Below are 19,991 nucleotides of genomic sequence, written 5' to 3'. Positions count from 1 at the left end.
AGGGACATGTGTTTTCATTATCAGTCTCCCTCTCTCTTCTTTCAGAGCAACACAGCTTCTAAACGTAAGGTGCAGATCCATGACACACGCCCAGTCAAACCTGAATTGGCATTGGTCTACATTGAGTATTTGCTGACTCATCCAAAGAATCGCGAGTGCTTGCTCTCTGCTCCTCGGAAGAAACTTAACCATCTTTTGAAAGCCCTTGAAATGTCAAAGGTAACTCTGTGCCCTGAGAGTTGGGTGGTTTCCTATGATTGTGGGGGTGACAAATCAAGATGTGAAGCTTTCATATTTACAGTGCTATACAAGTGTTCTGGCTGGAACAGAATTGAGAGTGATCATGTCACCTCATTCAGTTGGTACAAGGCATGGAGCCTGGCCAGGGCAAGGTTGGGAGTCAAGTCCCAGTTGACACGTGTTCAGAAATCTCACATTTCTGTTGCACCTGCTAGGGCACTAGGACTCAGGAGGATGGCCCCAGTTTCTCAGAACACACCCTCTGCAGGAGATGTGTCACATATCCTTTCATGTGGACACTCACTCCCTGTAGTCCTTGGCAGTTTTTTCTGGGAATGTTTGGAGAGCATTTCCTGGGAACCCATCATACTCCCAGCTGTCCCACGGAGGCCGTCATCTCTTCCTCTCCTCCAGGAGCCAGCCCTCTGAACACCCTGTTACCCTGCCCTCAAGTGTGACTGTACCAGAAGCAAAGCCCCAGCAGAGTGGAGCCAGGCAGATGGGGAGGATGGGGCCTGGTCATGAGGCAGGGAGGGGACAGGTGGTGCTGCGTGCAGGGCAGATGGGGAGGATGGGGCCTGGTCATGAGGCAGGGAGGGGACGGGTGGTGCTGCGTGCAGGGCAGATAGGGAGGACGGGGCCTGGTCATGAGGCAGGGAGGGGACGGGTGGTGCTGCGTGCAGGGCAGATGGGGAGGACGGGGCCTGGTCATGAGGCAGGGAGGGGACGGGTGGTGCTGCGTGCAGGGCAGATGGGGAGGACGGGGCCTGGTCATGAGGCAGGGAGGGGATGGGTGGTGCTGCGTGCAGGGCAGATGGGGAGGACGGGGCCTGGTCATGAGGCAGGGAGGGGATGGGTGGTGCTGCGTGCAGGGCAGATGGGGAGGACGGGGCCTGGTCATGAGGCAGGGAGGGGATGGATGGTGCTGCGTGCAGGGCAAGGGCTGTGGACGGTGAGCTGAGGCTGCTCACCTGGCTGTACATTTTCTCATGCCACCCAGCACCTCACGTCCGGGTGCAGAGTCAGCAGACACTGGGCTTCACCAGAGCGGGGGTCTTTCCAGCTCGCCTGAGGATCAGGTGCTTCCTATTCTTGCTGTACGGGGTGTGCTGGTGCCTTGTCAGTCAGCATGTGGCCCTTGGGTTTTTTCTATTACAGGCAGATCTGGAGTCACTTCTGCAGACACCAGGTGGGAAGCCTCGTGGCTTCAGTGAAGCAGCTGCCCTGCGAGCCTTTGGTCTCCACTGTCGCCTGAGCATCCATCTTCAGCACAAGGTGCGCCTGCTCCTGGCCCTCTATTAGGATGATATGCAGTGCTCTTTTTGTTACTGATTTATCTTCTTGTTTTTGGACAGTTCTGCTCAGAAGGAAAGGTGTATTTGTCCATTTTGGAAGACACTGGCTTTTGGTTAGAAAGCAAAATTTTATCTTTTATTCAAGATCAAGAAGAAGACTATCTGAAGCTTCATAGGGTCATTTATCAGCAAATTATCCAGGTTAGAAGTCTTAAGACACAGAAACCTTTCTCTTTACCAAGTTTGTTATGTTTCAGGATATCATTTTCTACTTTACAGTGGTAATTTTAGACATTAGTGTTATTCTTAAAATACAGTGACATTTATCTAACTTTCTAGTTTATCTTTTTGCAAAGCGTAAACTGCATACTTTCAGTGTAATTTTATACATTACATATAACAGGCGTTCGATTGTTTGTGGAATTACATAAAATATGTCTCTAGATTTCTTACGAAAACAACAAGAATTAATGTATCTTTATGAAAATTCCTTTATAAAACATCTTTGTAAAAATCTGCTTTATAAGATAACTAGCACATGGATAGGAGAAGCTTTGTGAGGCTGGATTTACTCCCTTTTTTAAAATGGCCTTTGTTGCTAAGCTGTGTCTGTCTCTTACAGACCTACCTGACTGTGTGTAAAGATGTTGTTATGGTAGGCCTTGGTGACCATCAGTTTCAGATGCAACTCTTACAGCGGAGTCTTGGAATCATGCAAACAGGTACAGTCAGGGCTGTTTTAGAGCAGTAAATACTCAGAACCAGTCCTTCCCTCCGTCCCTCCTTTACTGTGTAGCTCAGAACTCTCACTTTTAAGTGACTGATTATAATGCAACCTGGCGTATCCCAAAAAAGGGATTTGTTAGGTGGTGCAGCCTGGAAATTCAAAGGTGTTTCTGTGTCAGATATGACTACTCCAGAGTTTGTGACAGGGTCCTTTTGATTCTGCTTGTCCTTGTGGTCAGCTTCGTTGCCAGGCTGACTTTCCCTGTGGATTGGGCTAGTGGCTATTTCCTGGCATCTGTGTGGGAAACCATCACCGTCTGGCTCTGCTCTGGCCATGTGCTCCTGTGGATGGGGGCGTGAGTCAGGCGTTATTGGGTGGTACCCAACCAGGACCCCTGGAAGTTGCTGTTACCACAGGGAAAGGGTTAGCACAGGGTAACCCATGGCAACAGTGAGTGAGAGGACAGCCCTTGAGTCACATCAGATGATGACGGGAAAGGGTGTGGGGCCAGGGGTAGTGCACCTGGGGTCATTCCATATCTCCTTGGCCTTCTGATCACAGTTTGTTAAAGAAGAGTACTGCTGAGCTGGGACCCTGGTCCCTGGCCCCTGACCCCTAGCCCCTAGCTCCTAGCCCCTACTCCCTAACCCCTAACGGCCAGCCTCCCCCCCACCGCTTCTGTGGTGTAGCTGACTGCTGTGTAAGCCTGTTTCTGGATGGTTTTTAAGTAGTATCCCAATACCCCAGTGCTGCATTTGATTCTCACTGAGATCTGTAAAAGCCTCAACATTTGATGTTGACATTTCTTTAAGCCTAGTTATTTGCTAGAAGAGATTGAAAATGATAACATTTAGTAAATTCAACGTTAAGTTTTGAAAATTAGATTAAGTTGGTAGTCCAATTTCTAGTGGATCCATCTGTAGTCTCTTTCCCATAGCCTTAAATATCTTCATGGCAGATTCCAGAGGGGTCTGTGTGTGTGGACACCCCCGGTGTATCTCTCTTCATGATGTTGCAACTGAAGTAGATGCTAGGAGAACACTGGAGCCAGGATACTGGGCAGTGTCTTAGTTAATCTTTAATTATAAGCAAAATCATCCATCATTTGTTTAACAGATCTAAAGTTTAAGAGTAAATATTAAATAGACCAATATTATTTGCTTCAGCGTTTTTGTTTAATTTTTTTTTTTTTTTTTTTTTTGAGACCAAGTCTTGCTCTGTCGCCCAGGCTGGAGTGGAGTGCAGTGGCGCGACCTCGGCTCACTGCAACCTCCACCTCTAGGTTCAAGCAATTCTCATGCCTCAGCCTCCTGAGTAGCTGGGATTACAGGCGCCCACCACCGTGCCCAGCTAATTTTTGTATTTTTAGTAGAGGCGAGGTTTCACCATCTTGGCCAGGCTGGTCTCAAACTCAAGTGATCCACCCACCTTGGCCTTTCAAGGTGCTGGGATTACAGGCATGAGCCACCATACCCAGCCTGTTTAATTCTTTATAATTCACTTCTATTGTGAAAACAGCATTTTATACTTACGCTTAATGATTGAAACAGTCAAAATTATTTATTTTTTAAACTTCACTTATCATTTAGGAATTATTTTCCCGTAAGGACTGAATCTACTTTTATTATTTAAAAAATTTACTTTTTGGAGGAGCTAATTATAACTAGAATTCTAGATCTCCAGTGTAGCCAGTTTCATTGTATAGGTATATCTGTTCTCTAAAAATAAAACAGAACCAGCAACACTGTTCTCTAATTCAGGTGTTGAGGCAGCCACACTGCTGAACTTCTGTATGTTCACATGTGCAATGAACACAATTTTTAGTTTAGTGACTAATACACTATTACTGTTATTGAAGATATCAGTTTTAACTTAAATTGGACAAACGTCATACTTATTTATTTATTTTGGTTAGAATTTAGGTTAACCTGATCAACCTGGCTTTTGGTATTGACTCACCAAATACCAAAGTGTAATAATTTCTTTTTTGTTACCATTATATACATGTGTTAAGTGAGAATGTGTAATGATTTCAATAAACTTGTGTGATTAGAAAACTGATATATTCCAATTTTCTTTCTAGTGAAGGGATTTTTTTATGTTTCATTACTTCTTGACATTCTGAAAGAGATAACTGGAAGTTCCTTGATTCAGAAAACGGATTCAGATGAAGAAGTTGCAATGCTGTTGGACACAGTCCAGAAAGTATTTCAGAAAATGTTGGAATGTATTGCACGGAGCTTCAGGAAGCAGCCGGAAGAAGGCCTGCGGGTACTCAGGCCTCCCCAGGATGGGTTCGCTAGATGGGCTTTTCAGGGCTGGGTACACCTACACAGATGCATGAGCCCTGGCTGTGCTGTTCGCGCTTGGGTGACATGCAGTGTTGTGTGGGAGGTCCCTGCTGGCGAGGTGCACTGAGAGAGATGGAGTCGGTGTGGGAGTCCCCCGTGGTGGATACACTGAGAGAGCGATGGTGACCCCTGTGCATGGGCTGGAGGCAGGAAGGGCGGGAGCTCCAGCTGTTAGATTCTACCCAATCGTCTTAGAACAGGATCCCAAGAGTTCAGGTTGACCAGACGGCAGGACAGGAAGCAGAGGACTGATTGCTCTAGGTTCTGAGCGCATAATTGTTAATTTCACAGAGTTTTCCAAATAAAATATACCGTTCTTTTGAAAGATGCTAATTTTGATACTTGTAGAGTGACAGACGTCTATCTTGCCAGGTGAAATGCTAATTTCTGTCATGAGTTACCTCCCTGTCCTATGTTAACCTTCTCCAGGTTGGAAACGAGAGTCACAGACCTTGAAGGGGCCCGTGGCTTCCCTTTGCTGGTTGAAAGCTGATGTGAAGTGAGATTGTTGTTATTATAAGCACTTCATATAAAAACCTGTCTGCCAGATTTGCTTCATCCTAAAAACAATGTCATGTCAGTTCTTGTACCACGTGATGTTGTTATCAGAGAGAGCCATTACTTTTTCTAAGTAGTAGCTTAAAAATATCAATGAGCTATTATTTTTTAATGAAGACTTTTAAAAATGCTTAAATGGGAGGCTATTTATGAAATATTGAAGACTCAGTGTCCTTTGCTGATAGAGGTCATTGAAGGTTGTTGGCCATACTTTTTCTAATCTAGTTCAATTTGAATGAATTTGAAATGTTCCTTTTTTTGATGAATTTGTTTCAAGTGTCTGTGATCTTTTATGTAATTTGTGCCAAAACCTTTAGGTTTCCCATCAAACCTGTGTAGCTTTAGTCAGAATACATTGCCTCATAGCTGATGCCTTATTTTAATGTCATTGATGTTTTGCCTCTCTCCCTCCTTATTCCTGAGGGTTTTTCTTGGCTTTGGGGAAAGAACATCATCAGGGCAGTTCCCAGTGGGCTTTGGTCCCATCTATCATCTTCTGGCCGTGGTGCGCAGGAGGTTTGAGTCAGCCTTGGAGTGGAATGTAGTGGGCACTGGTAGCAGGCAAACAAGATCAGTGACTCCTTGAGTCCTGGGGGAGGATAGTAAGAATACTTATTTTAAAGTGTCTTTTTGTTTTTTTCAAAACCATGGTTTTTAGTCATTAAAAGTGACGTATGTGTTTTCTTGTAGCTCCTTTATTCTGTTCAGAGGCCTCTTCATGAGTTCATTACTGCTGTTCAGTCTCGGCACACAGACACCCCTGTGCATCGGGGTGTACTTTCTACTCTGATCGCTGGGCCTGTGGTTGAGATAAGTCACCAGCTACGGAAGGTGAAGTGCTTTAATCCTGAAACTGCTGTGCCTCTTATTGATGACACAAGATGGTGTTTCTACTAGCGGCACATTCTCTACGTTTCTCAAAGTATTTTTTAAGAATTTTCAAACTTGAGTGAGTGGTGCACTTTCCTAGCAGTTACACCTCAGAGTTTGATAGCTAGTTAGTATTTTAGACTCATGTGACTATTGTGAAACATATACCAAGGGTATTATCACTCTTGATTAAAACAGAAATATAGTCCTTACATTTGAACATGCTTTTATGCTACACTCAGGAGATTTAAATGAGTTGATAAGTTTCTTAAGATTATTCTCCCTCCTAAAAGGATAGAAGTAGTTGTAATCAGTGGTGAGCAGAATACAAGACTACTCTAGGACTGCTTTTTTGGAATAGTTCACATATCTTTGCATGTTATATTATTAGCCTCCCCCACCCTTTTTTCATTTCTAAGCTAGGATATTCAACCTTCTAATGTCAGTTTAGACTGGGCGCAGTGGCTCATGTGTAATCCCAGCACTTTGGGAGGCGGAGGCAGGTGGATCATGAGGTCGAGTTTGAGACCAGCCTGGCCAACACGGTGAAACCCTGTCTCTACTAAAGATACAAAAAATTAGCTGGGCATGGTGGCATGCACCTTTAATCCCAGCTGCTCGGGAGGCTGAGGCAGTCTTGAACCTGGGAGGCAGAGGTTGCAGTGAGCTGAGATCACGCCACTGGGCTCCAGCCTGGGCAACAGGGCGAGATTCCGTCTCAAAGAAAAAAAAATGTAGCTAATATTAGTTTAAACAGACAGTTTATTCATTATTACTGACTATCTTATTTTCCTACCGGTAGCTGTAGATAAATTGAAGATGAGTATTAATACAGAAGTTATTAGCCTATTTGGTTAAAGAATGTTATAATCAGGATGATAATTCAAGCCAAAACAAAAGTGGTGTTTTCCCACATGGAATATTCAGGATGTTGTTTTCCTCTTCACTTCTTAAGAAAATAGTAAAAAATCACGTTTTCATATAGAGAAAAAACCTTCTCTGTATGAAAAGATAAAATCTGACCGGGAAGGTCATTGGATTATATGCATTTTTAATATTTATGTAAATCATAAATTTTGTAATATAAAATCATGACTAATAAAAAGATGTTAACTAAATTCTAAAACATCAAATAGAATTTAAGGCCTTCCTTAAAGCTTGAAGGGAGATCATTTTGGTTTGGAAAGTAATTACTAGATTACACAATAGAATAAAAACTAGGATTTGTTTATTCCGGTGAGCTATGTAGCTAAAAATGATAAAAAAAATGTTTGGCCTGTGAGTCACATCTGGCTCACCATCTGTTTTTTATCAATAAAGTCTTATTGGAACATAGCTGTGCCCATTTGCCATGCTTTTTCTGGCTACTTTTGTGCAGAGTTGAGTAATTATGACAGAGACCATTGCAACTCTGCCCACAAAGGTGAAAATATTTACTATATTATTTAAATATTTACTATTTTGTTACTTTACAGAAAAAGTTTGCTGACAGCTGTTGTATTTCCTTATGGATTTTGTCTACTTATTTTATATGTGATTGTGGGTTTGTCTCTTTTTTCATTTGTTCTGTCAATTTTCTTTTCGTGTATTTTCTTGTATTTGGGAGCTTTTTCTTTTTGATGAATTGACTCCTATTGTGGAATATCTCTGGCTCTGACTCCTCATGAAGTCTACTTTGATATTTTCATAGCCAAACTAGCTTTCTTGTGCTTTGTGTTTGCATAGCATATCTTTTAAAACCCCACCCCCACATGGGTGGGGGTTTAAAAAAATCTAGTCCAACAACCTCTGACTTTCATTTGGCGTGGTTATAGTCCATTTTATTTTATTATTTTTTAGTCCATTTGACTTTAATGAATTTATTGATAGGTTTGGGTTTAAGTTAATGTTAATGTTTCTTTTCTATCAGTCTGTCTGTTCTGTTAGTCTTTCTGGTTTTTTTTTCTTTCCTGTCATTTTTATGATGAATTAAGTGTTTTTACTACGCTATTTTATCTGTTGACTTTATATTATCTTTTGTGTAATTTTTTTTTTAGTGATTTCTCTAGAGATCTCAGCACGCATGTTTAACTTATCTCAGTACCTTCAGAAATTATGCTTGTCCATTGCATGGTAGGAATCTCCAGTTGTGTTCTCCTATCCCTTATGCTGTTGTTATTATTTTTATTTTAATCTGTCAATAGTCTTTTGTCTCACTGTTTAAGAAATGCATTTACAACAATCACTTTAAGATGTAAAGTATTTTAATGAGAAACAGTGCTATTTGATATATAGTGATGATTGACTTAAATATTCAAATTTGTATTATGATCCTGGCAGAGGAAGTGTGGGAAGACTTATTGGAAGTGCTGTCTAGGCCAGGCACGGTAGCTCACACCATAATCCCAACACTTTGGGAGGCCTAGGCAGGAGGATCGCTTGAGGCCAGGAGTTCGAGGCCAACCTAGGCAACATGGTGAGACCCTGCCTCTATTAAAAAATATTTAAAAATTAGCTGGGCATGGTGGTACACGCCTGTAGTTTTGGCTGCTCGGGAGGCTGAGGCAGGAGTTCAAGGCTGCAGTGAGCTATGATTTGTGAGTGCGCCACTGCACTCCAGCCTAGGCAACAGAGTGAGACTATGTCTCTTAAAAAAAAAAAAAAGCAGTGTTGTTTAGTCATGCCTAAATGAAATCTCCTAAGATAGCCAAGAATCGGGCCAAACACAGTGGTGGAGAGATACAGGGGTAGGATAGGCATATTCATGTCTTAGCTATTACAGGTGGAAAACAAAGGCATAAGTTTCCACCTGGAGCAGGAATTCTGCACTTGGACTTTCTGAGGAGCATGTGGAATTCATGGTGAAAGGCTCATCAAAGCTCACAAGGCTGATAATTAAGAGCATAGGTCCAGGCAGGTGCCCTTGTGGCTCTAAACTTGCAGTACTTCACTGTAGGGTTCTGCCCTGCAGGGGACACTGTGATGTGTAGGAACATTTTTGTTTGGCACAACTGGGTGAGGGGGCGGGCAACGTGCCCCTGGCATTGAGTGGGTAGAAGCCAGGGATGCTGTTCAGCCTCCAACAGCACCTAGCACAGCCCCCCAATCCCCCAAAGAACGAGCTGGTCAGGTCAGTAGTGCTGAGATTGAGAAACGCCGATTTAGACAGGAGTACAATGTTAAATTTATTTAGCATAAAAGCACATTATTTACAGTAGATGATAACAAGATAAAGAGTTTTTGATGAAAGACTCATTGAGTAATATGTCTGTTTTTATTTATTTTTGTCTCACTGAATAAACACTTTCGTTTATCTTTTTTTTTTTTTTTTTTTGTCATATTGAGACAGGATCTTGCTCTGTCACCCAGGCTGGAGTGCCATGATACATGGCTCACTACAGCCTCAAATTCCTGGGCTGAAGTGATCCTCCTGCCTCAGCCTCCCAAGTAGCTGGGACTACAGGTATGCACCACCATGCCCAGCTAATTTTAAAATTTTGTTATAGAGGCAGGGTCTTGTCATGTTGACTAGCCTGATCTTGAGCTCCTGACCTCAAGCAATCCTCTTGCCTCAGCCTCCCAGAGCGCTGGGATTACAGGTGTGAACCACCATGCCCAGCACACTTATGTTTATAATAATAGATTATTCATAATTATTGTAGACATTTCAACAGTTAATAAAAATAATTCTTTTGAATTTCTGGAAAGTTTTTCTTAGGTGTTGAAGAAAACCCAAAGCAATGTAATTTACAAGTAAGTAGCCTAGTCCCCATTTACAACTTGCTGATTTGGAACTTTTTTAGGTTTCTGACATAGAAGAGCTTACCCCTCCAGAGCATCTTTCTGATCTTCCACCATTTTCAAGGTGTTTAATAGGAATAATAATAAAGTCTTCGAATGTGGTCAGGTAATCACTTTCTCTTTACTGTCCTGAAACGCTCATCGTGGCTGTAAGCTCTCAGCAGCTTTTGTTCTATTCCTTTTACTCTCAAGTTTTTCAAAGCTACATTCTTTTCTATGAGAAAAATGTTTCATATAATTTTTTCTCTGTTTTATCAGTAATTAGAAATATTTACATTAAACTTACACAGAGAAAAATTCTAACTTTCTGTAAAGAATATTCATCTAAATAGTCTCTGGTTAGTTATGCTTCTCATAACTTAAATTCAGTTAAGGGAGAACATAGAATGTTAATGTTTAGTAAAATACTTCTTACCAAGTGTGCTTTCAAAACACTTGACAAGGTTAAATACCAGTGCCATTTTCGTTGAACACGCAGCTGCTACTCATTTTCCAGTCCATATGTCACTTGATCAGAATTATAGGGTTTGCTGTGGTGCATGCAGGGCTGACAGGTTACAGAGGGAATTGCTTTGCAGATGTCTGGTACCTGTCGAATTTTAATAGCAGATACATTCAATGAAAACTTTTAAAAGCACCATCTTTAGCAGCTATGAGTCATCTTTCAACAACATATTAAATCTTTTTTGTATGCATTGAGGGTATACAGAGTAGCCTTTTTCACTCAGCACAGCATCCCTGTTCCCAGCAGCATCCTCTGGTTTTAATATCTCACTGTACAATCTGGCACACTCTCCATGAAAAGCATGGGGTGAGTTCAGTCTCCTTCCCATGTCCCCTGCAAACTGGGGTTTGTGGTTGTGGTTGAACCTTGGCTGTACTTCTGCTATAATGTATTAGGGTCTATATGATACAGTAATTTTGATGTTTGTTGATTTTTTTGCAGGTCATTTTTGGATGAATTAAAGGCGTGTGTGGCTTCTAATGATATTGAAGGCATTGTGTGCCTCACGGCTGCTGTGCATATTATCCTGGTTATTAATGCAGGTTGGTTACATTCCCCTCCGTCATCTGGAAGGTGGCTGGTGCACCTCACAGGTGCTGTCATGGGATGCTGGGGATCAGCCCCTGCACTCGGCTACTCCTGGCCAGCTCAGGTGTCCCCCAGCCTTTCCACTCCCTGCCTTCTCATGTGCTGGACACAGTGCTGTCCAGCTGGGCTTCCTCTCCTTAGCCCACCCTGCATCTGTTTTTATATCAGCTTGCTCACTCTTCAGTGGTGGAGGTCCTGTTCATTTTCACCTTTTGCCACTAGGCCCATTTAAGTGTTCCTCTCTGTGCCTCAGCATTGAATTTCTGTTGATTTGATGTGTTACCTGTATCTTGAAATCTGAATTTATTTTGGTTGATGATGGATATTTTGGTAATAATATTTGATCTATCTACTATTTCTCGTAAGCCTTAGCCTTGCCTATTCTGAATATCCCAACCAGTTCAAGTAGTACTGGGAAAATAATTGGAGATATGTATAAGATGCTTAGCTCAGTATAAAATGTAGTAACATCCCTGCGGGGTGACTGCCTTTACCTTTCTGTATTATTTGCTCAGTTTTACTAACGTTGAAATTATTTTCAGAGATGATGCATTGTAGATAGGGAGTGCTCCTATTGAAACAAACTCTCCCTGGAAGCCCAAATGGATAGGATATCTGCAGATTGATAAGAATACTCCTTAACAAGTTTGACCCAGGTTGGGCATAAGAAAAGACTTCCCTCAGGGACTCCCCTGCATTGAGATCACCACCAGGAGGATGTTGAGGATGGATGTTGGATGCTGCCAGGTGCCTTGCCCTTAATACATCCTTAACTACCTGCGATAGTTAAACAGGGGAAGGACTCTGAAACAGGATTGGTTTGCTGGCATGGACATAGTCCTTCCTCTCATGGGGCGAGGTCCATTTGAAGTCTTCTTCCCATTAAACGTTTGTTTGATCTTTACAACATCCCTATAGAAGGGAGAATTACTATTCCGCGGGTCAGTATGTAGGTTACCTCAAAGGGAAGGATAGGGAGGCCCAGCTTAGGGAAGTTGTACCACATGTGTAGCAGGGTGTTTGTCTTTGTGTAGTGATGTTAAAGTCTTTTCTGTCTTTTAATATAATTTTCCCAGGTAAACACAAAAGCTCAAAAGTGAGGGAGGTTGCAGCCACCGTTCACAGAAAACTAAAGACATTCATGGAAATTACTTTGGAAGAGGATAGCATTGAAAGGTAAAGCAGAGATATTAACCAGATGTGATCATCTAAAACTGCTCATTCTTCTTTGGGTCTGCGTGAGGTTGTGTTTTCATTTCTGCTGCTTACACCCAGGTGGTTAGGAGACTGGGGACTGTAAGGAGAGAAACGTTTCTGTTGGCAAAGACCTTTAGCTTATGTTTAATTTACCTACTAATTCTGTCTTCAAAAACAAAACAAAACTGTCATTTGCAAAATTCTACTGTAGAAAAGTGAGGGCATACAAACTTATTTTATTTGGTTTTAAAATCAGACATTATTTTTGGTGGTTGCTGCATTATTGAAACCATGGGCGTTTCCCAAGGATAGACACCTGGCGGACAAATACCCACATGGGGATGGGCGGTCCCTCCAGAGCCTCTGAGATGTGTCTAATTTCCCCCTTGCTGGACAGCCCATTGCTACACACAGCCTTCAGGCTACCAGTGTATTCGTAGGGCTGCTTTGCAGCTGGGTGTTTTTGCTGCTGTGTGCTTTTTGGTATGCTCTGCATTTTACTATAGACTCGGTTTTGAATTGTGTTTGACTTTTAGATCAACCACAAAAAATGTTTTCTTGCTATTTTATGAGCCAAATAGGTGAAGCGTTGTAAAGCTCTGCACTAGGAAATTCACCTTTGCCTGGGAAACAAACCACTCTCCATAGCTATTTCCTCTGGAGAAAGGTTTTCCAAATCAGAAACTCCTAATTTGTGAATAAACTTCCAAAGCGTGGCTTTTTATAGACTGTCGGCTTGTTCTATAGACACAATACACTTAATGCTCACTTCACTAGAAAATTTGGTTTGTAGGCTGGGCACGGTAACTCACGCCTGTAATCCAGGAGTTCGAGACCAGCCTGGCCAACATGGTAAAACCCCATCTCTACTAAAAATACAAAAATTAGGCTGGGCACGGTGACTCATGCCTATAGCCCAGCACTTTGGGAGGCCAAAGCAGGCGGATCTCATGAGGCTAGGAGTTTGAGACCAGCCTGGCCAACATGGTAAAACCCTGTCTCTACTAAAAATACAAAAATTAGGCCTGTTACCCCAGCACTTTGGGAGGCCGAGGTGGGTGGATCACCTGAGGTCGGGAGTTCAAGACCAGCCTGGCCAACATGGTGAAACCCTGTCTCTACTAAAAATTACAAAAATTAGCTGGGCATGGTGGCAGGTGTAATTCCAGCTGCTTGGGAGGCTGAAGCAGAAGAATTGCTTGAACCTGGGAGGTGGAGGTTGCAGTGAGCTGAGATTGCACTACTGCACTCTAGCCTGGGCAACAGAGCAAGAGTCTGTCTTGAAAAAAAATAAATAAAAATAAAATAATTAGCTGGGTGTGGTGGCAAGCTTCTGTAATCCCAGCTACTCTGGAAGCTGAAGAGCTTAGTTAGTCTGGCTAAAGGTTTATCAATTTTTATTGATATTTTCAGAGAACTAGCTTTTGGTTTCATTTATTTTTTTTCTGTTGATTTCTTATTTTCAAGTATATTAATTTATGCTCTAGATTTTACTGTTTCTGTTTTTCTTACTTAGGATTTAATTTGCTCTTCTTTTTTTTCTATTTATCTTTTTGTCCTTTTTCTTCCCATCAGTTTTTATTGTTTTGTTTTTTGTTTTGAGATGGAGTCTTACTTTGTCACCCAGGCTGGAGTGTAGTGGCACGATCACAGCTTTAACCTCCCAGGCTCAAGCGATTCTCCCATCTCAGCCTCCCAAGTAGCTAGAACTACAGAAGTGCCACCATGCACAGCTGATGAAAAAATTTTTTTGCAGAGGTGGGGTCTCACTATGTTTTCCCAAGCTGTCCTTGAACTCCTGGGCTCAAACAATCCTCCTGCGGCCTCCTAAAGTTCTGAGATTACCAGTGTGAGCCACCATGTTTGGCCTTTCCATCATTCTTGCTTTCATTTTATTCATCTCACAAATTTTTGATTAACTGTGCTGTCATTTTTATTTAGTTCAAAATATTTTTAAATTTCTCTTGTGATTTCCTCTTTGACCTATTTAGTTGCGTTGTTTAATCTCCAAGTGGTTGGGGATTTTTCCAGCTTTCTGTTATTGATTTCTGTTTTAATTCCATTGTAGCCTGAGAGCAGACATTATATTATTTCTGTTCTTTTAAATTCGTGGAGGTATGTCTTATGGCTCAGAATGTGTTCTCTCTTGGTGAGTGTTCCATGTGAGCATGAGGAGAATGTGTATTCTACTGTTGCTGGATGAAGTAGTCTGTAGATGTCCATTATATCCAATTGACAATGTTGTTGGGTTGAACTATGTCCTTCCTAATTTTCTACCTGTTGGAGCTGATAGAGGGTGTTATAGTCTCCAGCTGTAATAACTGACTTATCTAGTACTTTTTGCAGTTCTGTCAGTTTTTGCCTCACATAGTTTGATGCTCTGTTGTTAGGTCCACACATTGATGATTGTTACCATCTTTTCATTTTGTAATGCTCTTTTTTATCTCTGATAATTCTTCTTACTGTGAATTCTGCTCTGCCTGAAATTAATACTACTACTCCTGCTTTGTTTTGATTAGAATAAGCATGGTATATCTTTTTCCATTCATTTCCTTTTTTTTTTTTTTCAAGATATGAGGAGTTGCTATGTTGCCCAGACTGGGCTCTAACTCCTGGACTCCTGGGCTCAATCTGTCCTTCTGCCTCAGTCCCAGTTGGCTAGGACTGCAGGCACACACCACCAGACCCAGCTAATGTAATTTTTATCTATATATGTCTTTATATTTAAAGTGGTTTTTTTTATAGACAGTATATAAATGGGTCATGTTTTTTGATCTTCTCTGACAATCTGTCTTAAAATTGGTGCATATATACCATATTCAAAGTGATTTTTGATATAGTTGGATTAATATCCACCATATTTGTTATTGTCTTCTATTTGTTCCCCTTGTTATTTGTTCCTATTTCTGTCTTCCACTCCTTTTCTGTCTTTTGTGGTTTTAACTGAACATTTTATGATGCCGTTTTCTTTCCTAGCATATCAGTTATCCTTTTTTTTTTTTTTTAACCTTTCTTAGTGGTTGCTTTAGAGTTGGAATTTTTATTTGTTTTTATCTTTCTTAGTGGTTGCTTTAGAGTTGGAGTTTTCATTTATAACTAATCCACGTTTGCTTTCAGATGACACTATACCACTTTGCAGGTAGGGTGAGTACCCTATAATAACAAAATAATCCTAATCCTTGCCTCTCGTTCCTTGTATCGTTGCTGTCATTCATTTTGCTTAGGTATAAGCAGACATAAGCATACATAATTGAATATATTGTTGCTATTATTATTTTGAACAAACTGCATCTTAGGTCATTTAAGAATAAGAAAAATAAAAGTTTTTATTTACCTTCACTTACTCCTTCTTTGATGCTTCTCCTTTGTTTGTGTTGATCCAAATTCCGACCTATATTCTTTTCCTTCCCTCCAGAGAACTTCTTTTAATGCTTCTTTCAAGGCATGTCTACTGGCAACTAATTCTCTTAATTTTGGTTTGTCAGAGAGTCTTTTACTTCTACTTTATTTCTTTGCAGGGATAATGTTATGTAGTTTATAATTCTAGGTTGATGAATTTTTTTCTCTCTGTACTTTATTTAATTTATTATTATTATTTTTTGAGACAAGAGTCTTGCTCTGTTGCTTAGGGTGGAATGCAGTGGTGTGATCTCAGTTCACTGCAACCTCCGCCTCCTAAGTTCAAACGATTCTTGTTCCTCAGCCTGCTGAGTAGCTGATATTACAGGCACATCGCCACCACACCCAGCTAATTTTTGTATTAGTGGAGACAGGGTTTCACCATGTTGCCCAGGCTGGTCTCGAATTCTTGGTCTCAAGTGATCTACTCGCCTCAGCCTCCCAAATTGCTGGGATTACAATGGTGAGCCCCCATGCCCGGCCACTCTCTGTACTTTAAACATTTCCCTATACTCTCTTCTTGGCTCGTGTGGTATCTGAGAAATAGGATAGAATTCTTTTTTGCTCCTCAGTAGATAAGGTGTATTTTTCCCTATCTGGTTTCTCTCAATACTTTTTCTTTGTTTGATTTTTCTGTAGGTTGAATATGATATGCCTAGGTGTAGTTTTCTTTTCTTTTCTTTTTTTTTTTTGGCGTTTATTCTATTCAGTATTCTCTGAGCTTCCTGGATAAATTCTCAGTTATTATTGTCTGAAATATTTCTTTTGTTCCTTTCTCTCTTCTGAAATTCTTATTATACATGTTAACACCTTTTACAGTTGTCTCACAGGTCTTGGATATTTCGTTCTATCAAAACAGCCGCATTTTTGAATTCTGTTTGCTAATATTTTATTTGAGAATGTTTGCATTAGGTTTGAAATAAGATTAAATGGTTGTTGGTTGTTTTGTTTTGTAGTGTTTTGTTTTTGTTTTTTCAGTAGGACCTCTACCAGTTTTGTTCTCAGCATTAGTTGGTAACTTCTCCCTTTTCAGTGTTGTGGAACAGTTTAAATTACATCTGATGCTGTGGAGCAACATACCCCCAGAAATTTGGGATGACTTTTCCCTATTTCTTTTATGTTAGTAGTTGGGTCTGATTTCCTATTACTGCCTGAATAAATTTTGGTAATTTACAATTTCTTGCGTTGGTCTAGATTTTTAAATTTATTAACAAAATGGCTTGTGGTTTTTCTTTGTTTATTAATTTTAATAGAATAGAATTTACTCATTGAGATATACATATGGAAAAGAATGTAAATAATATGTGTACCACTGAATTAATTGTCATAAAATGCAGTCACAGGCCAGGTGCGGTGGCTTACAGCTGTAATCCCAGCACTTTGGAAGGCCAAGGCAGGTGAATTGCTTGAGTCTAGGAGTTCACAACCAGCCTGGGCAATGTGGCAAAACCCTGTCTCCACAAAAAATACAGAAATTAGTTGGACATTGTGGCACGCACCTGTGGTCCCAGCTACTCAAGAGGCTGAGGTGGGAGGATCGCTTGAGCCCAGGAGGTTGAGGCTGCAGTGAGCCGAGATCACGTCACTGCATTCCAGCCTGGGTGACAGAGTGAGACCCTGTCTTAAAAAAAAAAAATTCAGTCACCACCTAAATCAAGGAATACACCTCCTGAACATGGCCTCTCTCTCCCTGTTTGAAGGTATCAGCCCACCCCAACACCTCAGTATAATTTTGGGCATTGTCCAGATGAAGAGCAAAGTGTGTGTGGTATTATACTTGATATGATGTTTATGTTTACTGTGGGTTTTAACACCATTTCTTTTTTGTCTTTTTTTATTGTACGTCTGATACTGGCTCTGTGGCTCACACACAGCATTTGTGAGTGTTTGTGCATAGGAGTGTGTGTTTTAGATAGGTGGAGTGCCACATGATCAGTTCACATTCGTTAATTGTGTTACCTCAGCTTTTCTATGTATTTACTGATTTTTTGTTACTTATTCTGCAGAGACTTGCGTTACATTTCTCATTATGCTTGTGAATTTGTCTAAGTATCTTATTTAGGACTGCTTTTGCATTATATGTTTTATGGTCCTGTTACTAGGTGCATATAAGTTTAGAACTGCTGTATGTTCTTGATTAATTGACCCTTTTATTTTAATAAAGGGTCTCTCTTTAGTCCACTTTGTCAGGTACTGAGATAACAATGTTGGCTGGGCATAGTGGCTCACGTCTGTAATCCCAACACTATGGGAGGCTAAGGTGGGTGGATTGCTTGAGCTCAGGGGTTCAAGACCAGTTTGAGCAACACAGCGAGACCTCATCTCTACAAAAAATACAAATATTAGACAGGTGTGGTGGCATGTGCCTATAGTCCCAGCTACATGGACAGCTGAGGTGGGAGGATTGCTTGAGGCGGAGGTTGCAGTGGGTTGAGATTGTGTCACCGCACTCCAGTCTTGGCAACAGAGCAAGACTTGTCTCAAAAACAAACAAACGAAAAACAATGTTTTTCTGTGTGTTTGTCAGGTTCCAGGAGGAGACCAAAACCACGCAGTGATTCGGATAGGGAAAGCTCAGTGTCAGGGATTTTTTTGTTTGTTTTTGAGACAGAGTCTCCCTCTGTTATCTAGGCTGTAGTGCAGTGGTATGATCTTGGCTCACTGCAACCTTTGCTTCCCAGGTTCAAGTAATTCTTGTGCATCAGCCTCCCGAGTAGCTGAGATTACAGGCATGCGCCACCATGCCCGGCTAATTTTTGTGTTTTTAGTAGAGACGGAGTTTCACCATGTTGGCCAGGCTGGTCTTGAACTCCTGGCCTCAAGTGATCCACCCGCCTCAGCCTCCCAAAGTGCTGGGATTACAGGGGTGAGCCACCGTGCCCAGCCGAGTGTCAGGGATTTTTATAGGGAGTTGGCACGATGGGTTATTGGCTAGTGAGAGTTAAAGAGAACTCTAGAGAATACAGGACTAGCAGATGAAGAGAACACCTCCAACCCTAGGTGAGCGCTGCCAAGGAAGGAGCCCCCACCCAGACAGGGAGACCTGGCTTCCTACGTGGAGGAAATTGCTAGTGGCCTTCTGTGGGACCTGAGGACATCCACTCATGTGGGTGGGTGGCGGGCCGGGGGGATGTGGAGCCATCCCAGGGGAGGTGCTGGGGGAGCTGCTGGAGCCAGAGCTGGAAAGCCTACTCTCTTGAGTCCTGCAGGCTCCTGTGTATGGCTCGGATCGGGTGGGGGCGTGTGGGGGTGGTTGTCTGGTGTGCTGCTTGTGCTGTCAGAGTCTGCTGGAGAAAGGAGGGCCTTACGGAAACCTGGAGAAAGTCCCCTCCTTCCCCAGTGACCTTCCAGTACCCCATGGTGATGGGACGTTGAACTGGGCACTAAAGCAGGTGGGTGGGTTTGGGCTCCTAGCGACTGAGTGAATGAAATGCATTCAATTATGTACTTTATGCTAAAAATGATTGAGTGTCCACTATGCTAGTTTTAATCAGGTTAGACTATGCAACTTTATATTTTAAGAAGAAACCCTCTCAGCACTTTGGGAGGCCAAGGCAGGTGGATCACGAGGTCAGGAGATCAAGACCATCCTGGCTAACACGGTGAAACCCCGTCTCTACTAATAATATAAAAAATTAGCCAGGCGTGGTGGCAGGCGCCTGTAGTCCCAGTTACTCGGGAGGCTGAGGCAGGAGAATGGCATGAACCCGGGAGGCGGAGCTTGTAGTGAGCCAAGATCACATCACTGCATTCCAGCCTGGGCAACAGAGCAAGGCTCCGTCTCAAAAATAAAAAATAAAAAGAAGAAGAAGAAGAAGAAGAAGAAACCCAATAGACTATTGGCCTTAGGAGCTTGTTTTTAGGGCAGTGGTCTGATTTGGGGATGACAGAGGAGCACTTGTGCATTTCAGAAAATAAGTGGCAATGATGTAAATGGTTCATCAGACACAAATATTAAATAAGATGACCAGAATTACCAACTGTAAGAATGTTAGTTTTCACAGGATGTAGTAACGACCTCAAAAGTCCAAGCATTTTTCTGTATTAGAAATAATGTTGGCTGGGCGCAGCGGCTTATGCCTGTAATCCCAGCACTTTGGGAGGCTGAGGCAGGTGGATCACCTGAGGTTGGGAGTTCAAGACCAGCCTGACCAACATGGAGAAACTCCGTCTCTACTAAAAGTACAAAAATTAGCTGGGTATGGTGGCACATGCCTGTAGTCTCAGGTACTTGGGAGGCTGATGCAGGAGAATCACTTGAACTCGGAAGGCGGAGGTTGCGGTGAGCCTAGATCGAGCCATTGCACTCCAGCCTGGGCATTAAGAGTGAAACTCCATCTCAAAAAAAAAAAAAAAAGAAATAATGTTGCCAAGGAAGGCTTATTTGGATATAGAATAGTGTATACTATTCTGAAGATGAAAGGGAAGAGAAACATTGGTTTCTTACTAGGAATGCCTTGCATTTCCACTTACACTTAGTT

The 19,991-nt window shown here is 41.9% G+C and overlaps 1 protein-coding gene across 5 annotated transcripts in view; it reads left to right on the top strand.

Moving 5' to 3' along the window:
- Nucleotides 1-19,991, top strand: part of NCAPG2 (non-SMC condensin II complex subunit G2) — a 71,997-nt gene that overhangs the window by 47,022 nt on the left and 4,984 nt on the right. For all 5 annotated transcript variants that reach the window (XM_054495214.2, XM_054495212.2, XM_063668054.1 and 2 more), the window contains 9 exons: nucleotides 46-219; nucleotides 1,399-1,515; nucleotides 1,596-1,736; nucleotides 2,158-2,257; nucleotides 4,346-4,533; nucleotides 5,862-6,002; nucleotides 9,824-9,927; nucleotides 10,768-10,868; nucleotides 11,991-12,090. In XM_054495214.2, the coding sequence (XP_054351189.1) occupies nucleotides 46-219; nucleotides 1,399-1,515; nucleotides 1,596-1,736; nucleotides 2,158-2,257; nucleotides 4,346-4,533; nucleotides 5,862-6,002; nucleotides 9,824-9,927; nucleotides 10,768-10,868; nucleotides 11,991-12,090 (1,166 nt within the window). The remainder of the gene's footprint in view (nucleotides 1-45; nucleotides 220-1,398; nucleotides 1,516-1,595; nucleotides 1,737-2,157; nucleotides 2,258-4,345; nucleotides 4,534-5,861; nucleotides 6,003-9,823; nucleotides 9,928-10,767; nucleotides 10,869-11,990; nucleotides 12,091-19,991) is intronic.

Source organism: Pongo pygmaeus, chromosome 6 (genome assembly GCF_028885625.2).
Source record: "Pongo pygmaeus isolate AG05252 chromosome 6, NHGRI_mPonPyg2-v2.0_pri, whole genome shotgun sequence".
Taxonomy (NCBI): Eukaryota; Metazoa; Chordata; class Mammalia; order Primates; family Hominidae; genus Pongo; species Pongo pygmaeus.
The sequence above is the reverse complement of the archived record's forward strand: the minus strand, read 5'-3'. Positions and strand labels throughout refer to the sequence as shown.